General features: G+C 36.5%; 1 protein-coding gene across 1 annotated transcript in view; it reads right to left on the reverse strand.

Annotated features, from left to right (window-relative positions):
* Nucleotides 1-25,034, reverse strand: part of POLQ (DNA polymerase theta) — a 107,740-nt gene extending 82,706 nt beyond the window's left edge. The window contains exons 1-9 of the mRNA XM_061193154.1: nucleotides 24,854-25,034; nucleotides 24,189-24,368; nucleotides 22,340-22,470; nucleotides 20,714-20,870; nucleotides 15,348-15,456; nucleotides 8,088-8,307; nucleotides 5,677-5,824; nucleotides 3,351-3,497; nucleotides 1,779-1,991 (exon numbers count right to left, since the gene is read on the reverse strand). Of these exons, the coding sequence (XP_061049137.1) occupies nucleotides 1,779-1,991; nucleotides 3,351-3,497; nucleotides 5,677-5,824; nucleotides 8,088-8,307; nucleotides 15,348-15,456; nucleotides 20,714-20,870; nucleotides 22,340-22,470; nucleotides 24,189-24,368; nucleotides 24,854-25,034 (1,486 nt within the window). The remainder of the gene's footprint in view (nucleotides 1-1,778; nucleotides 1,992-3,350; nucleotides 3,498-5,676; nucleotides 5,825-8,087; nucleotides 8,308-15,347; nucleotides 15,457-20,713; nucleotides 20,871-22,339; nucleotides 22,471-24,188; nucleotides 24,369-24,853) is intronic.
* Between the last annotated feature and the right edge of the window lie 2,201 nt (nucleotides 25,035-27,235).

A 27,235-nucleotide genomic window follows, 5' to 3' on the forward strand; every position in this document is an offset into this window, starting at 1 on the left:
CCAGGAAATATTAACATCATTTATAAAATGCAGAGAAGTTACAAACATGCTACACAGTCCAAAAAGAATGACCAAGTATTTAAATCTTCATAGTTGATATGAAACCCTTTATTTGCACATTCCCCACTTAAAGAAATTCTGAGCAAGCCATATGCCATCCTAAAATGGAACATTATGCAAAGCCAAAATCTCAGAAGTTTCCAAGACCTCAGAAACAAAGTTGTTGTGGTATATTTTAGTATTGTTTGAATGTTATCTGATTTAAGGCTTGATATTAGTCCAGGGTGCCAACCTTCCTATTATTCTTCCCCATGAGAAAGATAAGCACAAGCTAAGAATGTAGCAAGGCAAATAAAACCTCCTTATCTTTACATTACCTTGAAGACCCTCTGGCCTTGAAAGAAGAGCATCTGTGTAAAATGAACTTACACTCCACTCTCCAGAGTTGTGAGTCTACTGAGAAATGAAAATTGGAGGAAGGACAGAAGGAGGCAGTTAGGAATGAGAAGGGAGTGTCTTAGCTCTTCCTCCCGCCCTTTTAAAACACATAAATGTAATCTGCATATTTCGTAGATAAAGTAAGAGACAGAAGCAGGATAAACTTCTTTGATTCCTATAGTAAGAGAAATCCAATGAGTTGGAAGGTTTGTTTAGTCAACAAACTTCTTAGGGCTTAAAAGTGAGGCAGACCAGTGGCCCTTCAGGGATTACACACAGACGAATCATTTGCTACTAGGGCTGAGACTAATACTTGCCCCTAATAGCCATTCTCTCATTCTTTCTTTAATAAAACCCCTAAATGTTAGATGAACACAGGGCTACTCAGCTAGATTATATTCACCAGCTTCCCTGTAGTCGGGGAATATAAACATGTGACTTAGTTCTGGCCAATTGTGTGTAAGGAGAAATACTATGTGCAACTTCTGGGAAGTGCCCTTAAAGGGTAGGATGGGCCCTTTACTTCCTCATCTCTCCTTCCTGATGACTGAAATGCAGATGTGATAACAGAGGCTGGAATAGCCATCTTATACCACAAGATAGAAACTATATTGCTGAACACGGAAAAACAAACTAGAAGAAAGAAAGTGTGACAGAGAATGTTCCTCTCAAAGTTCTTTAATGTTAGAAGACTCAACAATTTAGTCATACCCAGAATAATGTAGCAGGCAAGAAATAATATTTGCTATCTTCATATTTAATTCAAACAAGCCTCTTCCCTATTGCTTAAGACAAAACTTTTGTTTGCATTGCTGGTAATATTATCATTACTTGCTGATACAAGACAAGAAACTGAAAAAGTGTTTTCAGAGCCAGCACCAATTTAGAAAGAGAAAGAGGGTACATGAAGTTCCTATTCCAAAAGTGTGAGAGTACTTCCCGGCTCTCAGCATCCCTATTTGAACTCTTACAGCAGGCACATAAACAGAATTAATACCCATAAAAATTAATCCCTTCACTAGCACAAAATAGTAGATGATACTGGAAATTAAAAGTCATCTTACAGCCAATGTGATGTCATCTGATTAACATAATACTGAATCATTTCACTGTATATAATACAAAAGAAAATCTTGATTCTACATTACTAGAAAATCAATAGTTGATGATATGAAAATTTTAAGTTATACTCATATAAATATTAAGTAAATCCAAAAGGATGACATTAGTGTTTTGGATAACAAAGAAATACAGCATGATAAGAAACGGGTTGCCATTCAATTTCAGGTAGATTGACACTGTCCTTCAGCAACACTATTACAAAATTCAAATTCACTTACCTACTGTGTCTACTCCTTTCCTGCCGGCACGACCAACCATCTGCTTGTAAGTAAGAATATCTAGAGGTCGACCACTGAAAATAGGAGTCCGGATGATTACACGACGTGCAGGTAAATTCACCCCAGATGAAAGAGTAGAAGTTGCTGCCAAGACCCGAATCTGACCTTGACGGAAGGCTCCTTCAAGGATATCCCTCTCCTCAAAAGTAAGACCTAAAAAAAGAAATTACAATAGCATATATTTATTAACATATAATGAAAATATTGTACTTGATCACTTACAAATGGATCTGAGAATCTGTTACAAGCATGTAAAGATTTTTTTCACGCTATTGTTATGACTGTAAACAAAGACGTAATCACAGTCTACCAATTTAAGAGTATAATCTGCCAACCCTTGTACTGTATACTGTACTTCTATCTCATCTTCTAGACCAGGGGTTGTCAACTTTATCTGTAAATATTTTAGGTTTTGCAGGACAGATGGTCTCTGCTGCAACTACTCAACTCTACCATTGTCACATGAAAGCAGCCGCAAAACAAATGGGCAAGACTGTGTTCCAATAAAACTTTATTTATAAAAACAGCTGGATTTGACCAGCAGACTGTAGTTTGCTGACCCCTGCTCTAGACAAGAACTCCTTGAAGGTAGAGACATGCCTTATAACAGTATCCGCAGGGTCTATCCAACACCATGGTGAGACACATAAATAAATGTCTGAAGAATAAATACATGAGTAAATGAAAAGCAGCATATAGAATACACAATTATGTGGCTCATTTTTTATTTTCTTTTATTTTAAAAAAATCAAAAGGATTGGGGTTCTAGTTTGTAAATAAATTGTGGGTCCACCGGTATTCATTTTATTAGTATGCATTATAAGTTATATACAATGAAAATATTCTTTTATGTGTTTGTGTGTGTGGGTATATATATATTTTTTAAAAATTTATTTATATATAGCATGATAAAAATTTTAAATAAATTGAAAAGGCTAAGTTCCTAATCATAGAAACTATATATTCTTAATCATATCCTCAACACGTATCATCAGGGACAGATCATACCCTGAAAGACATTATTTAATTCGGTGACTGTCATAACCCTTGCAATTTTGACAACCTAGGTATTTGGTTTTTAAACACTTGTAGCCCTCTCAAAATATAATATGACAAATTCTAAAATTAATTTGATTTTGATATACTCGTGAGAATATTTCCAATACCCCTTGAGATAAAAGGAAACAGAGTGGCATAAAATTAGGATAGCAAGTACCACTCTAAACTAATTTTTAAGGAAACAAAGTATAGAAAGGTAATAATTTTAGAATTCACTTCCCCAATGGTACAAAAAAGCTTATATCTAGTATTTATATACCATACAGATAAGTAAACCTACATGTTTGTTTTATTCTTGTTTAACGTTAATCACACAATTTCTTAAAATGAAATCTAAGAGTATTAAGTGTGGTTAACAAGAAATCAAATGCAAATCAAATATAAAAATAAAAATGAAGAAATTATAAGGATTTTTGGAGGGGGCTTCTTAAAACATATTATAAATACGGATACCTGCATGATGAAACGCTACTCCCCATGGCACAGTTTTTTGTAATACAGAGTCCAGTCCTGAAGGCAAATGTTTTAACTGATCCATCACTTCTAGGAGGCCCTTTTGTTCCAGTATCACTGGTGGAAGTTCAGATGATCTTACCAATCCTGTCACAAAAAAATCATCAACACTGTCACCTCCCCTTGGACCTCTTTAACTGCTATCTGCCTGAGTCATGACAGAGGGCAATGGTTCTGAAACTACTACATATAATAATCACCTGGACATCTTTTAAAAATACTGATGCCTGGCATTCACCTCTGGACTTTGCGATGCGATGCAACCTGGACATAACGATTTTTAAATCTCCCCAGGCAATTCTAATGTGTACCAAAGTTTAGGAAACACTATATTAGGGTGAGATCAAGCCCACAGGAGGAGATCAAAAGAAACAGCTGAAGGAAGGAGAAAATTACAGATACTACCACTCAGAGCTTAAAAATCAAAATCCTTGCTCAAAGTGTGCCCCACCCCCCAAACCAGCAGTGTCAGAATCACATAGGAGCTTAGTTCTAAATGACAATTCTTCTAGCCTTTTTGGCACCAATGTGGTAATTAATCATACATTACCCTCTGTTTTTGCCTCTATGTGTAACTTCCCCCAGAAGACTTTCTTAGATGCAAGAACTATGTTTGCTTAAAGAATTTCCTAGACTTTTGGATTTCTGAACTAGTAAACCTTCTCATAGAATGTATCTTATATTTTATATATTTTTAAGTCTTTTAGGTAAACTTTTCCTAAAATTTTGAGGATCCACAGAGGGTTGCCAAAGTTTTATTTCTCTAAGGACAATTTAAAATTTTTTTTAAATTATCATTGATTCCTTATTTCAAAAGAAAAGTTATTTTAACATAAAAAAATTAGTAGGGATAATTTCAAAATTTAAACTTCATCTTTATGAAAAATGTGCTGCCTTGTCTTTACTCTTCTGGTGAAAAGTTCATCATAGCCCAGGCTCCAGTCTAAGCACTAGGATTTGGGAACCACTGCTATAAATCAAAATAACAGAGCCTCAAGCAAAGAAAATACTAATAATGTTTCTGGTTATTAAGGAATATAAGTTATCATGGTTCACATAAAAAATATAAGTTGGCATAATAAGAAAGTATCAATTAAGAGGGAACTAGAAGAGAGATTATAACGTTGGATCAGAGTCTACCCAATATAACTTCAGGCAAAGTTTACTTATTGGAGCTAGGCTTGAGATATCCATCATCTGTCCTCAAGATGCCACTGTCATAACAAAGTCATAAAATATCGTAGTATTCTGTAACTAGAACTGGTCTGTCTTCCCTACACTTATCTTTGACCCCAAGGGACCATAAGCTAGTACTCACCCTAGAATCAGTAAAAATATATACTAATGGTTATAGCAATATACTAGATCAATACTCAGCAATAAAAAAGAAACAAATTGATAAAAGTAACAATCTGGATGAATCTTAAAAATATTATGCTGAGTGAAAGAAGCCAGGCACAAAAGACACATACACACAATATGACTTCATTTACAATATGAAATTCTTAGAAAAGGCACAACTAATCTAGAGTGACAGAAAATATATGAGTGGTTGCCTGAAGCTGGGGATAGAGGGAGGAGATTGACAGCAAAAGAGAACATTTTAGAGTGACAGAAATGTTCTACATGTTGATCACAGTGGGGGAGTTAAACAGGTGAACACATTTGTTAAAATTCATGAAGTTACACACTTCAAGTGGGTACATTTTATTCCACATAAATTCCACCTCAGTAAAGCCGATTTTAAAATATTGGGTTGGCCAAAAAGTTCATTAGGCTTTTTCCGTAAGATGTTATGAACAAACTTTTTGGCCAACCCAATACATGTGTATATGTGTATATGTACATATACGTGTGTGTGTGTGTGTGTGTGTGTATGATTCTTTTTAGCATTACAGTTTGGAAATATAAAAAAGATATGACTGCTTTCCCCAAAAAAATGTGTATATGTGAAGTTTTTTATACAATTTAGGGGCTTCGAGGTCAACCTCTCAAAGCCCATGGATCCTAGATGAAGAACCTCAGTATATACCTGTAGAAATCCAACATTCTAAAACTCTGAAGATTAGTCTGAATGTGTGTACACATTGTCTGTAAGGAGGATAAGGAGATGATTAGTCACAAAAGCATAGTTTTACAAAGGAGTATCCAGTAGGCAGGTGGTGGCAACGATGAAAGAGAGCCATGCTTTGCTAATATAATTATTAACATTACTTTCAAGCAAATGTCCTAAGTATGGAGGCTTTCACTGCCATCAGTAACTTACCCTCAGCTTGATGGTGTAGACTGTAAAACGCATGGGCAATGATATCTGCCAACTTCTCACACCATTTCTTTGATGGACAGAAAAGTAATACTGAATGGTTATCACGAATGGTCTCATAACATAAACTAACAACATGGTCCTCATCTCCCTAAAAAAGAAAGAGAAGTTGCCACTGTAGTAGTACTTTCAAAACATTTTCATATCATTTTAAAGTCATTCATTTTGCTTCAAGGGAAAGGTTTTTCTACGCAAAGGCATGATAAAAATCAGTTACACAAAGTCAGTAATAAAACAAAGAAAAAACAGAAAGAGAAAAGAAGAAAATAAACTTCCTTATGATGCAAGGTGAGTAGGAAATATCTTATATTCATTCAACTAATATTGACAGACCTCCAACCCTCAGGTAATAGGGATATAATGGTGAGTAAAAGAAAGTCAAGGTACTATCTTTAAAGGGTTTAGGTCTCACTGGGGAAACATATTAAAGTACTAAACAAACAAATGTAAAATACAATCATAGTATGTACTATAAAAGAGAGTTTTATGGTGTTTTGAAGCCTCATGTTTGACATAAATTTGACAGAAAGATCTGAAAGAAAGGTTTCCCTGAGAAACTGATGATTTAGCTGAGACGTGAAGAATGGGAAGCATTATCTTAATGAAGGTAACTGGGGGACAGGGAACACATCTCAAGCAGAACAAAGAGCATTTGTAAACACCCAGTGGGGCCCAGGGAGTTCTCAAAACTGGAAGGTCAGTGTGTGTAACTGGATCAATTCATTAATCCATTCACTCATTAAGCAAATATTTACTATGTGCCATATATTGTTCTAGGCACTGGGGATGGAGAATAAAGCAGAAAAACAGCTCTGCCCTCAGAGTTCTTCTACTCCAGTAAGAAAAGATAGATAAAAACAACAAGATAAGTAAAACACGTAGTATGTTCAATTTTGAAAAGGGCAAAGGAGAAAAATAAAACAGGGAAAATAGGAGGAATGGGAGAACACAGCAATTTAAATAAGGTGGCCAAGGAAGGTCTGAGAAATTGACATTTGAGTAAAGGTCCAAAGGTGAAAGGGTAAACCCTACTGAAGCCTGGGGGAGAAAGCATTCCAGATAAAGAGAACCTGAGGTGGGAGATTCTTGGCATATTATGGAATAGCAAAAAGGCTATGGAGGAAGTAAGAAGGAATATAGAAACTGAAGTCAGAGCACTAAGGGAGTGGGGCAGATCATGCAGGGGCTTGTAGGCTACTTTAAAGATGTTGGCTTTCATTCTAAATGAAACAGGGAACCATCACAAGTTTTTGAGCAGAATGTGATATTCATTTTAAATAGGTCACTAGCTCTTGATTTAAGCACAGACTGAAGGGGACAAAGTAGGAAGCAAAGAGATCAATTATGAGGCTATTTCAAAAATCCAGGTAAGAGTTGTAACATTTAAATGAGATGGAGGCATACGCATGATAATAGAAGAAGATTAACAGGAGAGTAGATGAATGTGCTTACTTATATATTTGAGGTAACCAAGGCACAGTCAGGTGAAATTTGGGGTACAGATCGAAGCAACTAAATAAGATTCCATACCAGGCATACAGAAGCTACAAATGCATACCTATGAGGGTACTAAAACACATGAATTTAGTCCTATTCCTAGTTCTAAACTTACCCTTAACTTTTTCAGTACTCAGAGGCACTGCTCAGCATAAAAACAGATCCCTCGCAGCACAGATCATGAGTCAGTCCTTTAACCTCAGGACTGAAGAATCAGGCTTAGAAAAATACTGTCAACTAAACGTTTTAAAGTGTATTTAGGGGTGTGGGGAGGGGATATTTCTCAGGCCCTTTCTAGGTGCTAGGCAATTTTTTTAAATCAAATTTCATTCTTACAATACTAAAGACAAGTATTATATCCCATTTTATAGATGAAGACACTACATTCAGAGAAGTTATGTGATTCAACTAATATCATAGCCATATCAAGTATCCCTATGAAGTATCAGAAGTAGGTCTTTCTGACTCCAAAAAATGATTTTTCCACTCTACTATATTATACCTATATCATTAAACAAAAGGTCAATTTTCCACATTAGTGTTTAGTGTAAACAAAGCCATAAGAAAATCTTTTTCCTAGTTAAAAAGAAAAATCTACAAAATTTTATACTTACACTTATAGGAAATGATAATATTTAAATTTAAGACACAGCTACATTTCCTCTCTCACCAACACCACCAATTCTTTAATATGAAACCAATTAGCTTAACATTAGGAATCCTTCTAATGCATATATAATGCATATTCAACTACTTTGCAACCCCCTACTTTACTTAACTCAAAAACTGTTAACTTGTGAGAAAATGCAATCAAACACAAAAGTACTGGTGGTAATTATATAAAAATAATGACTTACCTTTACTTGCAGCATGGGTTGAAATTCCCTCACAGGCTTCAATGAAGAGTCATAAATAGAATTTCCAATTTTTACTGATTCCAGCAGTGGTACAGGGCGAAAGTCAGTGTGGTAGAGTTCAGCATTCAACCAGGAAGCCACAAGCTCCAAATTTGGGAGAGTAGCACTCATGCCAACAATCTGCACAGCATTAGACAGAGGACTGGCTAAATATGCCTGGCTGTGAAAAACAAATGAAAATGATGCTAAAAGACACATAGTACTAATTACAAATAGTGCTAACAATATTCTTGGTCATGTCCTTTGGTATATACGTGTATAAATTTCTTTAGGTATATACCTAGGAGTAAAATTGCTGGGTCTTATATTATCTTCAATTTTATTAGATAATGTCCAACTGTTTTCCAAAGAGACTGTACCAGAGTTACAGCCCTGCAATCCATGTGTGTTTTTTCCCAGTTTTATTGAGATATAATTGACACACAGCACTGTATAAGTTTAAGGTGTACGGCATAATGATTTGACTTACATCATGAAAAGATTATCACAATAAGTTTTGGGAACATCCATTATCTCATATAGATACAACATTAAAAAAGCAGAAAAATGTTTTTTCCTTGTGATGAGAATTCTTAGGATTTACTCTCAATGACTTTTATATAGAACATACATCAGTGTTAATTATATTTATCATGTTGTACATTACATCCCTAGTACTTAGTTATCTTATAACAGGAAGTTTGTTCCTTTGTCTACCTTCATTCAGCTCCTTCTCTCCCCAACTCTGCCTCTGGTAACCCACAAATCTGATCTCTTTTTCTACGAGTTTGTTCATTTTTGAAGTATAGTTGACCTACAACACTGTTAGTTTCTGTTACAACAACACAGTGATTCAATATTTCTATACATTTCAAAATGATCAGCATGACAAGTCTTGTTACAATATGTCATCATACAAAGCTATTAGTTATTAACTATATTCCCCACATTGTACACTTCATATCCATGACTCATTTATTTTACAACTGAAGTTTATACCTCAATCTTCCTCACCTATTTCTTTCCTCCCCACAATCCCCATCCTTCTAGCAACCATCTGTTCTGTATTTTTAGATTCCACATGTAAGTGAAATCATAAAGTATTTGTCTTTCTCTGTCTCTGTTATTTCACTTAGCATAATACCCTCTAAATCCATCCATGTTGTTGCAAACAGCAGGATTTCCTTCTTTCTTATGGTTGAATAATATTCCATTGTATATAAGTACACCATGTTTTCTTTATCCATTCATCTATTGATGGGCACTTGGTTGCTTCCATATCTTAGCTATTGTAAATAATGCTGCATTAAACCTAGGGGTGCATATATCTTTTTCAAATTAGTGTTTTTGTTTTACTTCAGATAAATACCCAGGGGTAGAATTGCTGGATCATATGGCAGTTCTACTTTTAATTTTTTGAGGAATTGCCATACTGTTTTCCATATTGGCTGCAGCAATTTATATTCCCACCGAAAGTGCACAAGGGTTCTCTTTTCTCCACATCCTTGCCAACACTTGTTATTTGCTGTCTTTTTTGATAACAGCCATTCTGACAAGTGTGAGGTGATATCTCATTGTGGTTTTGATTTGTATTTCACTGATGATTAGTGACGTTGAGTATCTTTTCATATGCCTGTTGGCCATCTGTATGTCTTCTTTGGAAAAATGTCTATTCAGATCCTCTGCCCATTTCTTAATTGGATTTTTTTTTTGATGTTGAGTTATATGAAATCTTCATATATTTTAGATATTAACCCCTTACTGAATACATCATTTGCAAAGATCTTCTCCCATTCAGTACGCAGCCTTTTCATTTTGTTGAAAGTTTCCTTTGCTGTGCAGAAACCTTTTAGTTTGATATAGTCCCATTTGTTTATTTTTACTTTTGTTTCCCTTGCCTGAGGAGATATATCCTAAAAATATTACTAAGAGCAACATCAAAGAGCATACTACCTATGCTTTCTTCTAGAAGTTTTATGGTTTTAGGTCTTGATTTAAATCTTTAATCCATTTTGAATTTATTTTTGTGCATACTGTGAGACAGTAGTCCAGTTTTACCAACACCATTTATTGAAAAGGCTGTCTTTTCACCATTGTTGTATATTCTTGCCTCCTTTGTCATAGATTAATTGCCCATAAAGGTGTGGGCTCATTTCTGGGCTTTCTAATCTGTTTCATTGATTTATGTGTCTGTTTTTATGCCAGTACCATAATGTTTTGATTACTGTAGCTTTGCAGTATAGTCTGAAGTCACGGAGTGTGATGTCTCCAGCTTTGTTATTCTTTCTCCAACTGTTTTGGCTATTCAGGATCTTATGTGTTTCCATACAAATTTTAGAATTTTTCATTCTAGTTCTGTGAAAAATGCCATTGGTATTTTGGAAGGGATTGCACTGAATGTGTAACTTGCCTCGTGTAGTATGGTCATTTTAACAATATTTATTCTTCCAATCCATGAACATAGTATAGCTTTCCATCTGTTTGTGTTGTCTTCAATTTCTTTCATCAGTGTCTTATAGTTTTCTGAGTACAGGTCTTCTACCTCCTTAGTTAGACTTATTCCTAGGATTTTTTTTTTTTTTTTAATATTGGAGTATAGTTGATTTACAATGTTGTTTTAGTTTCAGGTGTACAGCAAAGTGATTCAGTTATACATATACATTTATCTATTCTTTTTCAGATTCTTTTCCAGTATAGGTAATTACAGAGTACTGAGTAGAGTTCCCTGTGCTATACAGTACAGCCTTGTTAGTCACCTATTTTATATATGGTAGTATGTATAGGTCAATCCCAATCTCCTAATTTATCACTTCCCCCCACATTTCCCCTATGGTAACCATAAGTTTGATTTCAAGATCTGTGAGTCTGTTTCTGTTTTGTAAGTAAGTTCATTTATATCATTTTTATTAGATTCCACATATAAGTGATATCATATGATACCTGTCTTTCTGTGTCTGACTTACTTCACTCCTTATGACAATCTCTAGGTCCATCCATGTTGCTGCAAATGGCATTATTTTGTTCTTTTTTATGGCTGAGTAATATTCCATTGTATATATGTACCACATCTTCTTTATCCATTCCTCTGTTGATGGACATTTAGGTTGCTTCCATGTCCTGGCTATTGTAATTAGTGCTGCAGTGAACACTGGGGTGCATGTATCTTTTCAAATTATGGTTTTCTCCGGGTATATGGCCAGGGATTGCTGGGTCATATGATAGTTCTATTTTTAGTTTTTTAAGGAACCTCCATACTGTTCACATAGAGGCTGTACCAATATACATTCCCACCAACAGTGTAGGAGGGTTCCCTTTTCTCCACACCCTCTCCAGCATTTATAGTTTGTAGACTTTTTAATGATGGTGATTCTGTGTGAAGTGATACATCGTTGTAGTTTTGATTTGCATTTCTCTAATAATTACCGACGTTGAGCATCTTTTCATGTGTTTTTTGGCCATGTGTATTCTTCTTTGGAGAAATGTCTATTTAGATCTTCTGCTCATTTTTTATTGGGTTGTTTGTTTTTATGATATTGGGCTGCATGAGCTGTTTGTCTATTTTGGAGATTAAACCCATGTCAGTCACTTTGTTTGCAAATATTTTCTCCTATTCTATGAGTTGTCTTTTCATTTTGTTTATGGTTTCCTTTGCTATGCAAAAGCTTTTAAGTTTAATTAGGTCCCACTTGTTAATTTTTGTTTTCATTTTAATTACTCTGGGAGGTGGATCCAAAAAGATCTTGCTGCAATTTATGTCAAAGACTGTTCTGCCTATGTTTTCCCCTAGGAAGTCTATAGCATCTGGTCTTACATTTAGGTCTTTAATCCATTTTGAGTTTATTTTTGTGTATGGTGTTACGGAGTATTCTCATTTCATTCTTTTACATGTAGCTGTCCAGTTTTCTCAGTGCCACTTATTAAAGAAACAGTCTTTTCTCCATTGTATACTCTTGCTGCCTTTGTCGTAGATTAATTGACCATAGGTGCATGGGTTTATTTTTGGGCTTTCTATACTGTTCCATTGATCTATAAGTCTGTCTTTGTGCCAGTACCATACTGCTTTGATTTCAGTATGGTATTGGAACAAAGCTTTATAGTATACTCTGAAGTCAGGGAGCCTGATTCCTCCAGCTCCATTTTTCTTTCTCAAGATTGCTTTGGCTATTCAGGGTCTTTTGTGTTTCCATACAAATTTTAAGATTTTTTGCTCTAGGTCTGCAAAAAATGCCATTGGTAATTTGATAGGGATTGCATTGGTCTTCTACCTCCTTAGTTAGACTTATTCCTAGGATTTTTATTCTTTTTGATGCAATTATAAATAGGATTGTTTTCTTAATTTCTCTGATAATTCATGTTAGTGTACAGAAATACAACAGATTTCTATATATTAATTTTGTATCCTACAACTTTACATAGTTCATTGATGAGTTCTAGTATTTTGGTGGTGTCTTTAGGATTTTCTGTGTATAGTTATCATGTCACCTGCAAACAGCGGCAGATTTACTTCTTCCTTTCCAATTTGGATTCCTTTTATTTTTTTTTTTCTTGTCTGATTGTTGTGGCTAGGACTTCCTTACTGTTCCACATCTTTGTCACCACTTAGTATTGTCAATCTGTTAGGTATTTTGGACAGTGTGTGGTAATATCTCTTTGAAGAGGTAATTTACATTTCCTTGATTATTAATGAGATTAAGCACCATTTCATGTTTAGACACCATTTGGATACCCTCTTATAAATGTCTGTTCAAGTCCCTTATCCATTGATATATTAGATTGTATTTTTCCTCATTGACTTGTAGAATTTTTTTTAATGTTCAGGATGATGACTTTCCTCTTTCATTAATTTTTGTTCTTGTCTTTATTATTTTTCCTTCCACTCTCTGTGGCATTATTTTACTATTCTTTTTCTAAGTTCTACAGATGAATAAGTCATTAATTTTCCAGTCTCTCCTCTTTAATAATATACACACTGTATACTATCAATTTCCCTTTAAAAACAACTCTAGCTGCATTTCATAATTTCATTAGGAAATATTTTTATTATACTTTCATTCCAAACTATCTTCCTATTTCTACTGTGATTATTTTTTTCACCCCAAAAGGGGTCAAAATTATTTATTAATTTCTAAACATGTGGGCATCTTTTAGTTATGTTTTTCTTATACTTATTTCTCGCTTAATTCCACTGCTGTCAAAGAATATATTTTAAATGAGTTAAATCCTTTAAATATGTTGTTTTATGGCCTAGCATATGGTAGGGGGTTTTTTTTGTAAATGTTTCATATGTAACTGAAAAGAATATATATACTGCTCTTATTTGGTAAATATTCTACATACATCCATTAGGTCAAATTTGCTAATTGTATTAGTCATATCTTCTACATCCCTACTAATTTGGGATATAGATGATTATCTGCATGTTTTCCCACATACTGCAAGAGATGTGTTAAAATCTCCCTAAACTGAAAGACAAGAGCTCTTAGATTGAAAGCAACTACTGAGTACCCAGCACAATGTTAGAAAATAGACCAACACCAAGACACATCAGTGAAATTTCACAATACTAAGGAAGAAAAGGATCTCTTAAAAACTCTCAGAGAAAAATTTTAAAATTTATATAGGGCTTCCCTGGTGGCCCAGTGGTTCAGAATCTGCCTGCCAATGCAGGGGACACAGGTTCGAGCCCTGGTCCAGGAAGATCCCACATGCCGGGGAGCAACTAAGCCCGTGAGCCACAACTACTGAGCCTGCGCTCTAGAGCCCACGAGCCACAACTACTGAAGCCCACGCACCTAGAGCCCGTGCTCCCCGACAAGAGAAGCCACCATAATGAGAAGCCCGCACACCGCAAGTAAGAGTAGCCCCCGCTCACCGCAACTAGAGAAAGCCCGCGCGCAGCAACGAAGACCCAACGCAGCCAAAAATAAATAAATAAATTTATAAAATTTATACAAAGGATGAAGGATCAGCATGGTACTGGATTTCTCAATAGTAATGAGAAAAATGAAGTACTATCTTAAAAACTCTAAAAGTATTTAAAATCTTGACTTTTGTACCTGGAAAATCTATGAAATAATTGTAAGGCATTTTCAGACATGCTAATTTTTGCAAAATTTATACCCATAATAGCCTGTACACTGAAATAAAGTGGAACTTCCTAGAAGATATCCCCACTAAAATGAGAAAGTGAATCAAGAGAAATACATATGATCACGAAAAAAGAAGGCTCTGACTCGAGCAAACAGCAATGGGAATGAATGATAATGATAAAAAGAGATCTCAAGATAACTGTTGTACAGCACATATATAGATTAACCAACTATCTAAATTGGAACAACTCAGGAGGCTTTAGGAGAAACTTCTTCAAGAAAACAAATTGGGCAGAATAACAAATGTATTGGAACATACTGGGTGGAGCTTTATATAAGTGGGGAAGAGGCTGGAGATAAATCAATGATAAGTTCATAGAAAACCAACTCATCAAACAAAAGACATTTAATAATTTCAGAGAAAACAAAAAGTTATTTAGAAAGTAAAAATAATCATAATATACCACATGGCTCAGTTGACAACGACACTTATATAGTCATAATAGTGTAATATTGAATACTGAACTAAGCAAAACTAGAACATAAGTATATTTGAAGAATGGGAATATAATGAGAGGATAAAGAGAGACTAAGGGGCTGGAGGAGGAGATCGGGCAGAGTGAGTAAAGAATATAAAAAAGAGCTAGATCTTCATCTTCCGTAGTAAAAAGTGTATAATGTATAAAACGTACAAGTGTATAATGTGTAAACCTAAAAACTCAAGTACCTATATTTAGAGATATCCGTGTAAACAGAATTTTTAAAAAGCTGTAAGAGTTGAAAATAGTTACCTCTGGAAAGTAGGGGATAAAGAAATGCTATTTTTCATAATTAGCCTTGACTACTTAAAAAGGATGTGTGTACAGATAACAAATACAAAAACTGGATTTTAAAAATTCTATCATAAAAGTGGTGAGCAGTCAGAAATTTAAGAATGTTTTCAAAATAATCTAAAATCACTCTTAGTCTTAAGTACTTCTTTTGGAACAAAAATGAAATGCTGTACATGAGTTTGTTCTAAATAAGTACTACCCTCCTCTGATGTATTTAACTTCTAGTTATTATGCACTTTTGCAAACACATTCTCAACATTCTTTGGAATCTCAGGAACTTAGTTATTTCAGGTACTTACCAAGATGCTGATTTCTGAGTAATATAGGAAATCTTGGTCAGCAGAAGTTCCAGCAGATACCCTCGGGGAGAGTCTCCCAGCATATGCAATTCATCCACAACCACCATTCCTAAAGAGATTTTCCAGATACTAGTTTTTACAGAATTTCACAATTCCAAGAATTTTAAAAGACTCAATATCTTGTATCTTGTACCATAAATAGCTGTCATTATAATACACTGCAGGTAATACAAATTTCTAACCATAAAACAAAAATCAGATTCCACATAGCAGACAATTCTTTTCCAAGATATTTCAAGTATAATAAGTGGTCTTACCACAATGTATTCTGGATCTAAAAATCAATGATTAGCTAACTCAGGTCTAACTCAAGGAAAACTTCGTCGTGTTACTCAGACAATTCTTAATTGGCAACCTTGTAGAAATACATGTACAATGAAAATCAAGGACATCCACGACAATTATTCAGTGGGTTGACTTTTCTATGGGGAAAACAGCCAGGGCAACCATACTGATGTTAGCAAGTGCTTAGAAAAACAGAATCAGATCAAGAAGAAATAAATGATTTTAAGGGGATGTTTTTGTTTGATTATGGTAGACTAGTGACTCACCCTAGTATAAAACATAAATATGATCATAATTCCCTCCTCCCCTACTTGGAGAATCAAACCAGTCTATGCACTTGGAATAATGCTCAAGAAGTACTGAAATTAGTATCAACGAATGCCTCCTTTAAACATTTTCATAACATCATAGTTTGCATGGGCACTGGTGTCTCCCCCACAAATCCCCCTACAAAAATAAAGACCTTTCAGACTATTTCCTAATGACACATGATGATCCTTTTCCTCATCAATTACCTATTCCCAAATCATATTGTATGATGACTTATTTCAGCATTCATTCATCCACCCAAAAAATATTTATTCTACCTAGTGTGCCAGGCACTGTGCTAGGTATAGTAGATATAACACTTAATCTGATACAACACAATCTGACAATTCTGATACAAACTGATGAATGTGATTTCTCTCTCCAAGCTTTATAGAGCGGAGCCTGTGTCTCATTAATCTTTGATTTTACTCCCCACCCCTAGCCTACCCTAACTTTACCATTTAAGTTCACAAGGAAAACAATGAGTAGCTAACTGATATTCTTGCAGCTTCTATTGCTGCTATAACCATTCTCTTCCTGTTGCTACCTCTACATAGTGGGCTTTCCCAAGTGGTTGGAAAAGAAAAAAAAAAAGGATTAAGGTAGAAAAGTTCCAAGCTCAAATACAGTGCCAGTTTCTATAGCTCCCTACCATTTGCCTGCTAAATGGTAGCCTCTGGGTCCAGGCCTAATCTAGATACCACAGTACCAGAATATGATAATGAATACATATATACACTAATTGCAGAGGATTAACCAAGATGGCAGAGTAGAAGGACGTGCTCTCACCCCCTCTTGCGAGAGCACCAGAATCACAACTGGCTGCTGGACAATCATCGACAGGAAGACACTGGACTTCACCAAGGAGGATACCCCACGTCCAAGGACAGAGGAGAAGCCACAGTGAGATGGTAGGAGGGGCGCAATCAGAGTAAAATCAAATCCCATAACTGCTGGGTGGGTGACTCACAGACTGGCGAACACTTATACCACAGAAGTCCACCCACTGGAGTGAAGGTTCTGAGCCCCACGTCAGGCTTCCCAACCTGGGGGTCCGGCAACAGGAGGAGGAATTCCTAGAGAATCAGACTTTGAAGCCTAGTGGGAATTGATTGCAGGACTTCGACAGGACTGGGGGAAACAGAGACCCCACTCTTGGAGGGCACACACAAAGTAGTGTGCGCATCGGGACCCAGGGGAAGGAGCAGTGACCCCGGGGGAGACTGAACCAGACCTACCTGCTGGTGTTGGGGGGTCTCCTGCAGAGGCGGGGGCTGGCTCTGTTTCACCGTGGGGACAAGGACACTGGCAGCGGAGGTTCTGGGAAGTACTCCTTGGCGTGAGCCCTCCCAGAGTCTGCCATTAACCCCACCAAAGGGCCCAGGTAGTCTCCAGTGTTGGGTTGCCTCAGGCAAAACAACCAACAGGGAGGGAACCCAGCCCCACCCATCAACAGTCAAGTGGATTAAAGTTTTACGGAGCTCTGACCGCCACAGCAACAGTCAGCTCTACCCACCTCCAGAGCCTCCCATCAAGCCTCTTAGATAGCCTCAACCACCAGAGGGCAGACAGCAGAAGCAAGAAAAACTACAATCCTGCAGCCTGTGGACCAAAAACCACAGTTACAGAAAGATAGACAAGATGAAAAGGCAGAGGGCTATATACCAGATGAAGGAACAAGAAAAAACCCCAGAAAAACAACTAAATGAAGTGGAGATAGGCAACCTTCCAGAAAAAGAATTCAGAATAATGATAGTGAAGATGATCCAGGACCTCGGAATAAGAATGGAGGCAAAGATTGAGAAGATGTAAGAAATGATTAACAAAGACCTAGAAGAACTAAAGAACAAACAAACAGAGATGACTAATATAATAACTGAAATGAAAACTACACTAGAAGGAATCAATAGCAGAATAACTGAGGCAGAAGAACGGATAAGTGACCTGGAAGACAGAATGGTGGAATTCACTGCTGCGGAACAGAATAAAGAAAAAAGAATGAAAAGAACTGAAGACAGCCTAAGAGACCTCTGGGACAACATTAAACGCAACAACATTCACATTATAGGGGTCCCAGAAGGAGAAGAGAGAGAGAAAGGACCCGAGAAAATATTTGAAGAGATTATAGTCGAAAACTTCCCTAACATGGGAAAGGAAATAGCCACCCAAGTCCAGGAAGCGCAGAGAGTCCCATACAGGATAAACCCAAGGAGAAACACGCCGAGACACATAGTAATCAAAGTGGCAAAAATTAAAGACAAAGAAAAATTGTTGAAAGCAGCAAGGGAAAAACGACAAATAACATACAAGGGAACTCCCATAAGGTTAACAGCTGATTTGTCAGCAGAAACTCTACAAGCCAGAAGGGAGTGGCATGATATACTTCAAGTGATGAAAGGGAAGAACCTACAACCAAGATTACTCTACCCGGCAAGGATCTCATTTAGATTTGATGGAGAAATCAAAAGCTTTACAGACAAGCAAAAGCTAAGAGAATTCAGCACCACCAAACCAGCTCTACAACAAATGCTAAAGGAACTTCTCTAAGTGGGAAACACAAGAGAAGAAAAGGACCTACAAAAACAAACCCAAAACAATTAAGAAAATGGTAATAGGAACATACATATCGATAATTACCTTAAACATGAATGGATTAAATGCTCCAACCAAAAGACACAGGCTTGCTGAATGGATACAAAAACAAGACCCATATATATGCTGTCTACAAGAGACCCACTTTAGACCTAGGGACACATACAGACTGAAAGTGAGGGGATGGAAAAAGATATTCCATGCAAATGGAAATCAAAAGAAAGCTGGAGTAGCTATACTCATATCAGATAAAATAGACTTTAAAATAAACAATGTTACAAGAGACAAGGAAGGACACTACATAATGATCAAGGGATCAATCCAAGAAGAAGATATAACAATTATAAATATATATGCACCCAACATAGGAGCACCTCAATACATAAGGCAACTGCTAACAGCTATAAAAGAGGAAATTGACAGTAACACAATAATAGTGGGGGACTTTAACACCTCACTTACACCAATGGACAGATCATCCAAAATGAAAATAAATAAGGAAACAGAAGCTTTAAATGACACAATAGACCAGATAGATTTAATTGATATTTATAGGACATTCCATCCAATAACAGCAGATTACACGTTCTTCTCAAGTGCGCACAGAACATTCTCCAGGATAGATCACATCTTGGGTCACAAATCAAGCCTCAGTAAACTTAAGAAAATTGAAATCATATCAAGCATCTTTTCTGACCACAACGCTATGAGATTAGAAATGAATTACAGGGGAAAAAGCATAAAAAACACAAACACATGGAGGCTAAACAATACGTTACTAAATAACCAAGAGATTACTGAAGAAATCAAAGAGGAAATCAAAAAATACCTAGAGACAAATGACAATGAAAACACGACGACCCAAAACCTATGGGATGCAGCAAAAGCAGTTCTAAGAGGGAAGTTTATAGCTATACAAGCCTACCTCAAGAAACAAGAAAAATCTCAAGTAAACAATCTAACCTCACACCTAAAGAAACTAGAGAAAGAAGAACAAACAAAACCCAAAGTTAGCAGAAGGAAAGAAATCATAAAGATCAGAGCGGAAATAAATGAAATAGAAACAAAGAAAACAATAGCAAAGATCAATAAAACTAAAATCTGGTTCTTTGAGAAGGTAAACAAAATTGATAAGCCATTAGCCAGACTCATCAAGAAAAAGAGGGAGAGGACTCAAATCAATAAAATCAGAAATGAAAAAGGAGAAGTTACAACAGACACCGCAGAAATACAAAGCATCCTAAGAGACTACTACAAGCAACTTTATGCCAATAAAATGGACAACCTGGAAGAAATGGACAAATTCTTAGAAAGGTATAACCTTCCAAGACTGAACCAGGAAGAAACAGAAAATATGAACAGACCAATCACAAGTAATGAAATTGAAACTGTCATTAAAAATCTTCCAACAAACAAAAGTCCAGGACCAGATGGCTTCACAGGTGAATTCTATCAAACATTTAGAGAAGAGCTAACACCTATCCTTCTCAAACTCTTCCAAAAAACTGCAGAGGAAGGAACACTCCCAAACTCATTCTATGAGGCCACCATCACCCTGATACCAAAACCAGACAAAGACACTACAAAAAAAGAAAATTACAGACCAATATCACTGATGAATATAGATGCAAAAATCGTCAACAAAATACTAGCAAACAGAATCCAACAACACATTAAAAGGATCATACACCACGATCAAGTGGGATTTATCCCAGGGATGCAAGGATTCTTCAATATACGCAAATCAATCAATGTGATATACCATATTAACAAACTGAAGAATATATACACTAATTGCAGAGATGACAGATGCCTCCTTCTATTCCTGGCAAACTTTAGATAGGAAAGAAGCAATGAGAAATGACTTGAGGGTTCAAGGATACCCTCTATGCTTTGTAAAGTGCAAAAATACAAGGAAGTAGAGTCAATAACATCAGTAGGATGCAAAACTTTTTTTTTTTTTTACAGAGTTCCTAACATTACAGATGCCAATTCTCACCTCCAGAAGTAGATGACAGACAATAGAATAAAACATAAGACATACAGAAATCACAACAGCTTCACTCCATTCTATCAAAAATAGCAAGAGAAAGTATATACTTATTTCCTTAGTTGCTTACCTAATAGATCCATCTTATTCTCCTCTATGAGGCGATTGATCAGACCATTGGCTCTCTCAATTGTGCAGACAGCAATATCCAAAGAAGAGAAATGCCCTGTTGGAGAGGTACTGCCCATATAACCATCTACTTTTATTCCTACTTCCTGAAACAGACTCTAAATTGAGTAAAAAGGAAAAATACAGGGGAAAATATTTGAAATTCATGAATCTTAAATTGGTTCTGTCCCAAAACATAGACATAAGTATTCAAATACATTTATCAGATTACTGTTAGTTATTCCTGGTCGGGGCACACTGGTTCTTTTTAGAATCATATACTAAAAATAAGAAGTTCAGAACTGACAAAACTCAGTACAGAGATTTTCTGTTAAGACAGAGTCAAATAAAATGGCATACTTAATCAAATAAGTTCTAAGAGCTCTTTATAGAAATTAAAATTAAAGAAAAACTACCTTAAGCATTAACATTTTTAATCTAATAAACAAGCAAGAAACTCACTCTTTCTTTAACACTAATGTAATATTTTCAGAAACAAATTTATACTTCATGAGGAAAATATTCTCATTATCCCACTAAAGATTAGTTTTTTATATAACGGAAGAAAAGGTTTCAAAAGTCAAATGCAATGGGACTTTGATGTTAATTTTTTTTAGTTTAACTTTTAACTAACATACCTTCTCAATAAAAAGGATCATTATTTTGTTACTTTGGTCTAAGTTGAAAGGATGTTACCATGTAGAACCAGCTTTGTTGGCTATTTGACCTCTGAAATAACTGTTAAAAAAGATTTATAGAACCACTGAATTTTAGAGCTGTTCATTCAATAAAATGTTTCTGAGTGTTTACTAAGTTAACCCATAGTTAACCCCATAGTTTCATTTTACCAGAGAAAAAACTGAGGCCCAGCAGATTATGTACCTGGCCTGAAGACACAGGAAGTGGCAAAACTGGGAAGAGAACTCAGATTTTTTGTATTACCACTGCAATAATCTTGGCATTCCAAAATCACATTTTTTCACTGCAGAAATCAGAATAAATTTATTCTATTTAATGAAATATTGTATTTGTAAAAATACCTTAAAGACCAGTGAGCATCACACAAATGTATACTGTTGTCATTCATTTTTGCAGGAGAACAGAAGAAGAAAACACAGGTCTGGAGCTTTACATAAGCACCAATGGATCTTGTTCTTCATCCTCTAACGTTCCCAAATGGCACTGCATTAGGATGGGATATGCTTCCTCAAACACACTTCCTTTCCATGCTTCAGTCTAGTCCTACTATTCACTTAAGAGGTTGATTCTTAATTTGCACTTTTATATGCTAATTAAAGTACTCTGCCTATTTCCTAAGGAAAAGTTTATAAATTTTTACACAATTTTCACCAATTGCTCTTTGATTTAATGGCCCTTTCTCCTTTATGCAGTAATTTAAAAGTTTCCCCTCATAAATGGTCAACTTTTTTTTTTTTTTTTTTTAATGGTCAACTTTTAAAGCTACAATGGGATGTAATAAAAGAAATTTTATTTTCCAATTGCTTTTATAATTCTATTTCAAATGAGTAAAGCCGAAGCTGCCAATAATAGGCCTTTCACTATTTCAAACTTAGTAAAAGAACATTACCTGGAAATAGTATTTCTTCTCTTTAGCCACAGAGACAAAGGGCAGAATAAATAGAGCTTTCTTCCGCGTTTCCAAGACCCGCTTCAAAATAAGTAGTTCAGCAACAAGAGTCTTCCCAGCACTTGTAGGAGCTAAAACAAGTTATTCGGCAAGGTTATCACAAAAAGAAGTAATATTTGATACACTGCATTAATAAATGTTTTAAACCATATCCAGTAACTAAATAGCCCAAGGCTAAACTATCATTAAGGCCCCAGCTAGCATTTGAAACCTTTATACCCTGAAATGCCCCTGACTTTAAACCAGGTTTCTAAATACTCTCACAGTGAAAATAGAGACAAATAAACCTTTACATCAAATAAATGATGAATATTACTGAGTACCTAGCTTATACCTAAAGATCCTTTCCTTTAAGTACTGAATAGTTAAAAGCCCTGCTTTGGGGAAGTAGATAAAAAGCTTTAATACACTGTAATAGGAGCTATGATAGAAGTTGAGGGAGAAGAGCTGTAAGGAAGTTTATGGAAACAGAACTTATGAGAGCAAAGAAGGCAAGAAGAAAGGAATGCCAAGCAGAAAAAAACAGCATGTGTAAAGGTCTAGAGGAAAGCCTGGTATGTTCAGATGATAGTAGGTAATTTAGTAAGTCTGAAGTATAAAGTACAAGTAGGGGAGTGAAAAAAGAGATATGAAAGTGCCACATGGAGAAGACTTTTATAATCCTACCACGTAAGGAATTTATCCTGAAAGCAATGCAGAGTGACTAGTGAGTTTGATGAAAAGGAATGACAAAATCATATTTGTACTTTATAGAGATCACTTTGGCTGCAGGAGCAAAGCAAGAGCAGAAAGAAAAGATTAACTAGTTAGAGAACTATTGCATAATCTAGAAGATGATAGTAAACTAGGTAATGGACCTAAGAACAGAGAGTAGTAGCCAGAATCAAGACATTTGAGGTAATAGACACTACACTTGGTGATTAATTAATGTGAGTTGGTGAGCAGAGTTATGAATGACACCCAAGTTCTTGTTTAAGCAACTGAAACGGTCAGGCCATTCTACCACTGCCACCAACTGCCACTAGTTAGCATTAACTGAGTATTTCTTACATGCCAAAAACTCTTCTAAGCCCACACCCTGGCACTCATGCTCTCTGTGCGCGCACGCGCTCACTCCCTCCCTCCCTCCACTTCTCTCTCTCAACTAATTTGCAAGGTTACACAGTCAGTAAACAGCCTGAACTTATATCTATTGACAGTTAACTCTCTAATTATTTTTGGCAGCCATAATGAAAATCTGGATGACTCACAATTTCAGAGAAAACTGATACAAAGGACGTACATCTTACCAAGTGATTAGATTCTAAAGTCAGTATACTAAGCACAGATGGTTAAAAATTATGTAAGTCAAAGTTGCTCTTGAAAGCCCATATAAACCTTTCATAAAGTATATTACATAGGGTTTTGTATATACACTCCTGTATAAGCAGGTCAACTTATAAACATATAACGTAAAATGTTCACACACTGAAAAGCAACTGAGATCAACTGTGGGAAGAGCACATTTACATCTCATACTGCACACTCACTCTGGGACATATGTTTTTTGAGAGGAATGGTAGGCAGATAATTCTGTTTAAATTGTTGGGTTTTTGCCTTCCCCCACCCTACCATCTAATGCAATTTTCATAATTTAAGTATGAATACGATGAAACTCTGCTTTTCAAATATTTTAAGCCTTTCTCTAGTTATACAGCACTTTCTCACCCACCTTACCTCAATAGAGTGTCCTTTACATTAATAACGTCTTAAAAATAGTAGAGAAATTAACTTGCACAAATTTGAATACCTGAATAGACTAAATTCTTTCCTTCCAGGACTTGTCCAAGCAAAAGGCACTCTGCTTGCCATTCAAACATCTTTTTTACACCAAAACTGTGATATTTCTCCAGAACCGCTGTAGGAAGCCCCCAATTTGCCAATAGCAGCTTGTCTACTTTGTCGTCAGGAAACGTCTGCTTGCATTCCCCTTTTAAGAAAAAAAAGAAAAAAAGGAAATAGTTGAATTTAGTTCTAACATAAGACTTCAGTAATTAGCCTTCCACTGTGTTTTGGGATTCCTATGTGTTGTAAAGAGGCTATTTAAAGTACATCCTGACACAAAACACATACAATATAAGGATCTGTAAGGAGCACTGGGCACTATTAGGAGTGAATTCCCTACAGGTGATGAGATTTGGCCAACTAGTAAGTTGTTTCTGTAAATAAAGGTCGAAAAGACCCAGAAACCACTTGAAGATTATTACCAGACAGTCGCTGAATATGGACTGAAAGCTCTTCCACGTCAATAGAAAGTGACGTGCCGCACCAGGTCCTAGTCACAAACTGAGAAAGGGGAGTAGAAGCCTAGCAGGCCGTGCAAACGCGCGAGCTCCGCGCGGTGAGGACACCTCCCGACGAGTGCCCGGGTGAGCTGCCCACCTCGCCCGCTGCCCACGGAGTGCCTGGGAGTACCTGCAGCTCTGGCCGGCGGGCGGCCGCGGTCCTTCAGGCTGCGTCTCAGGCCCGGGGGCGGGCTCAGCACCGGCCCCGAGAGGAGCAGGGGGCTGTCACTGCTGTCACCGCCACTTCCCGAAAAGGAGTCTGAGCCTGATGCTGAACGTCGTCGTTTCCCACTCCAGCGCGTCAGATTCATCGCGAAATATTCTCGGCCATTCAGGGAAAGGCACAGTCCCAGCGTCCTCCCGCTCGGAAGAAACAGAGGCTGGCGACAGATGCGGCCACCATCTTCCCGCCACGGCTTTCAAACTCAGGCCTCCCAGCCCGCCCCGGAACCATAGAGTTCTCAGTGACGAGAGTAACCTGAGGACCATAGAATCGTGGGGAAGGAGGGGCTGTCGCTGGTGTCCTAGGCCTCCGGCTGCTCACCTCGGTTGTCGGATAGTGAAAGAGAACCAGAGTTGGACCTAGATTAAACGGGGGGAAAAACCAGACTCAGTATATATAATCTCCAATTATAATCATACTGGCTTAAAGTTTTTCCTTTTCTTTTTGTCCATGTCTGGTTTAAATAGCAAGTTTATGTTAACTTCATAAAATGAACTGCCCATAATAGGTAGAGAAGTAGCTCGATTTAACATATTGTATTTTTAAAACAATTATTACAAATTATATGTGCAAAACATTATACAAGTAAAATTTAGGATTTAGAATGGAGTGCAATTTACTCTCTCCTGGTATGTGATAGTAGGGCAGAGGTTATTTCTGTACACAATTTCTACTTTAGCCATCATACGCTGTGAGGAATATGTGATGGAGAGATAGGGACTGCGGCCGATAGACCTCTTAGGTAGTAGAACGCTGCATGGAAGGGGCTCTGGATGTGCCCGAGTGATCATTCGGAGCCAAGAGCTTGTTAATGGATCTGTGCTCTACCTTTGGCAAGGTAGAATCAAACGAGTTCTGGACTTAAATTGATGCCAGTTAATTACCCAGTTGCACAGTTCGTTTCACCAAGCAAATCTAGTAAGGGAAAGGCCTGCCTTGAAGGGGCGGTGCTTTTCTACAGCTCTAAAAGTCTCAAAAGGACCAGTCCAATGACAACAACAAAAATTCTCCTATTTCCCGGACTTGTAGTCTGGGAAATAGGAGAATCAATTCTCCTGTGAAACCTTCCTTGTTAAAAGAAAATTTTGTGGGACAGTATTCTAAAATTCCACAAGATGGAGACATTACTCCATGAAGGAAGCATTTTTCTTAGTCACCTTTCGTGCAATCATTCACTCAACTAGTTATTGAGCGTCTACTACGTGCTAGGCATTGGGTATACGGCAGGGAAATGGAAGAAATGGCTCCTGCTCTCAAAGTGAAAGAGACTAGAGGAGACAGACATTAAACTAATTAATTATTGATAATTTTAAATTGTACTAATGCTCAGGCAAAAAAGAATAGAGTGCTATCAAAGAAATAAAAGGACCCTAATTTAGATTGTAGTCATGGAAGATCTTTCAGAGATGCAGTGTAGCATAGGGGTCAAGAGTGCAGCAACTCTGTAGCCAGTCAGTCTGTGTTTGAAGACTTAGTAGCTGTGTGATTTTGCTTAACCCCCTGAGCTTCCTTTTCCTCATCTATATGATGGAGATAATAAGAGTAACAACTATTTGGTTATTACTAGCACTAAGTTAGTCATAGGTGTAAAGTGCTTAGAACAGTGCCCAACACATAGTAAGTGCTCTTCAGAGAAAGTGCTATATAAATATTGTAAGATTGCTCCCAATATAAATCCAGCACTTCGATGGGAAAAGAATAAACCAAAGAAATTTCTGTCACAAAGTTATTCTATTTTTATTAGGTGAACTATGATCAAGTGGGAAAAATAATTAGGAAGAAATTGAAAGGCATAGTTTGTGTCATCCTTCTAAAAAGCCTAGAGAATATTTTTAAATTTACAATGTATTTCAAGCATTCAACATAAATTTCTAATTTAAAAAAAAAACTCTTAGAAAATAGAAAGGAGAAGATTACTTCTCAAAAATGTTAAACATTTTTGGTGCTAATAGTTACCATAATAATTAAAGCTAATACACCTGAAGTATTTCCCACCTATCTTTTATTTATTTTTTTTTTAAACATCTTTATTGAAGTATAATTGCTTTACAATGGTGTGTTAGTTTCTGCTTTATAACAAAGTGAATCAGTTATACATATACATATGTTCCCATATCTCTTCCCTCTTGCATCTCCCTCCCTCCCACCCTCCCCATCCCACCCCTCTAGGTGGTCACAAAGCACCGAGCTGATCTCCCTGTGCTATGCGGCTGCTTCCCACTAGCTATCTATTGTACATTTGGTAGTGTATATATGTCCATGACACTCTCTCACCCTGTCACATCTCAC

Source organism: Eubalaena glacialis, chromosome 6, assembly GCF_028564815.1.
Source record: "Eubalaena glacialis isolate mEubGla1 chromosome 6, mEubGla1.1.hap2.+ XY, whole genome shotgun sequence".
Classification (NCBI taxonomy): Eukaryota; Metazoa; Chordata; class Mammalia; order Artiodactyla; family Balaenidae; genus Eubalaena; species Eubalaena glacialis.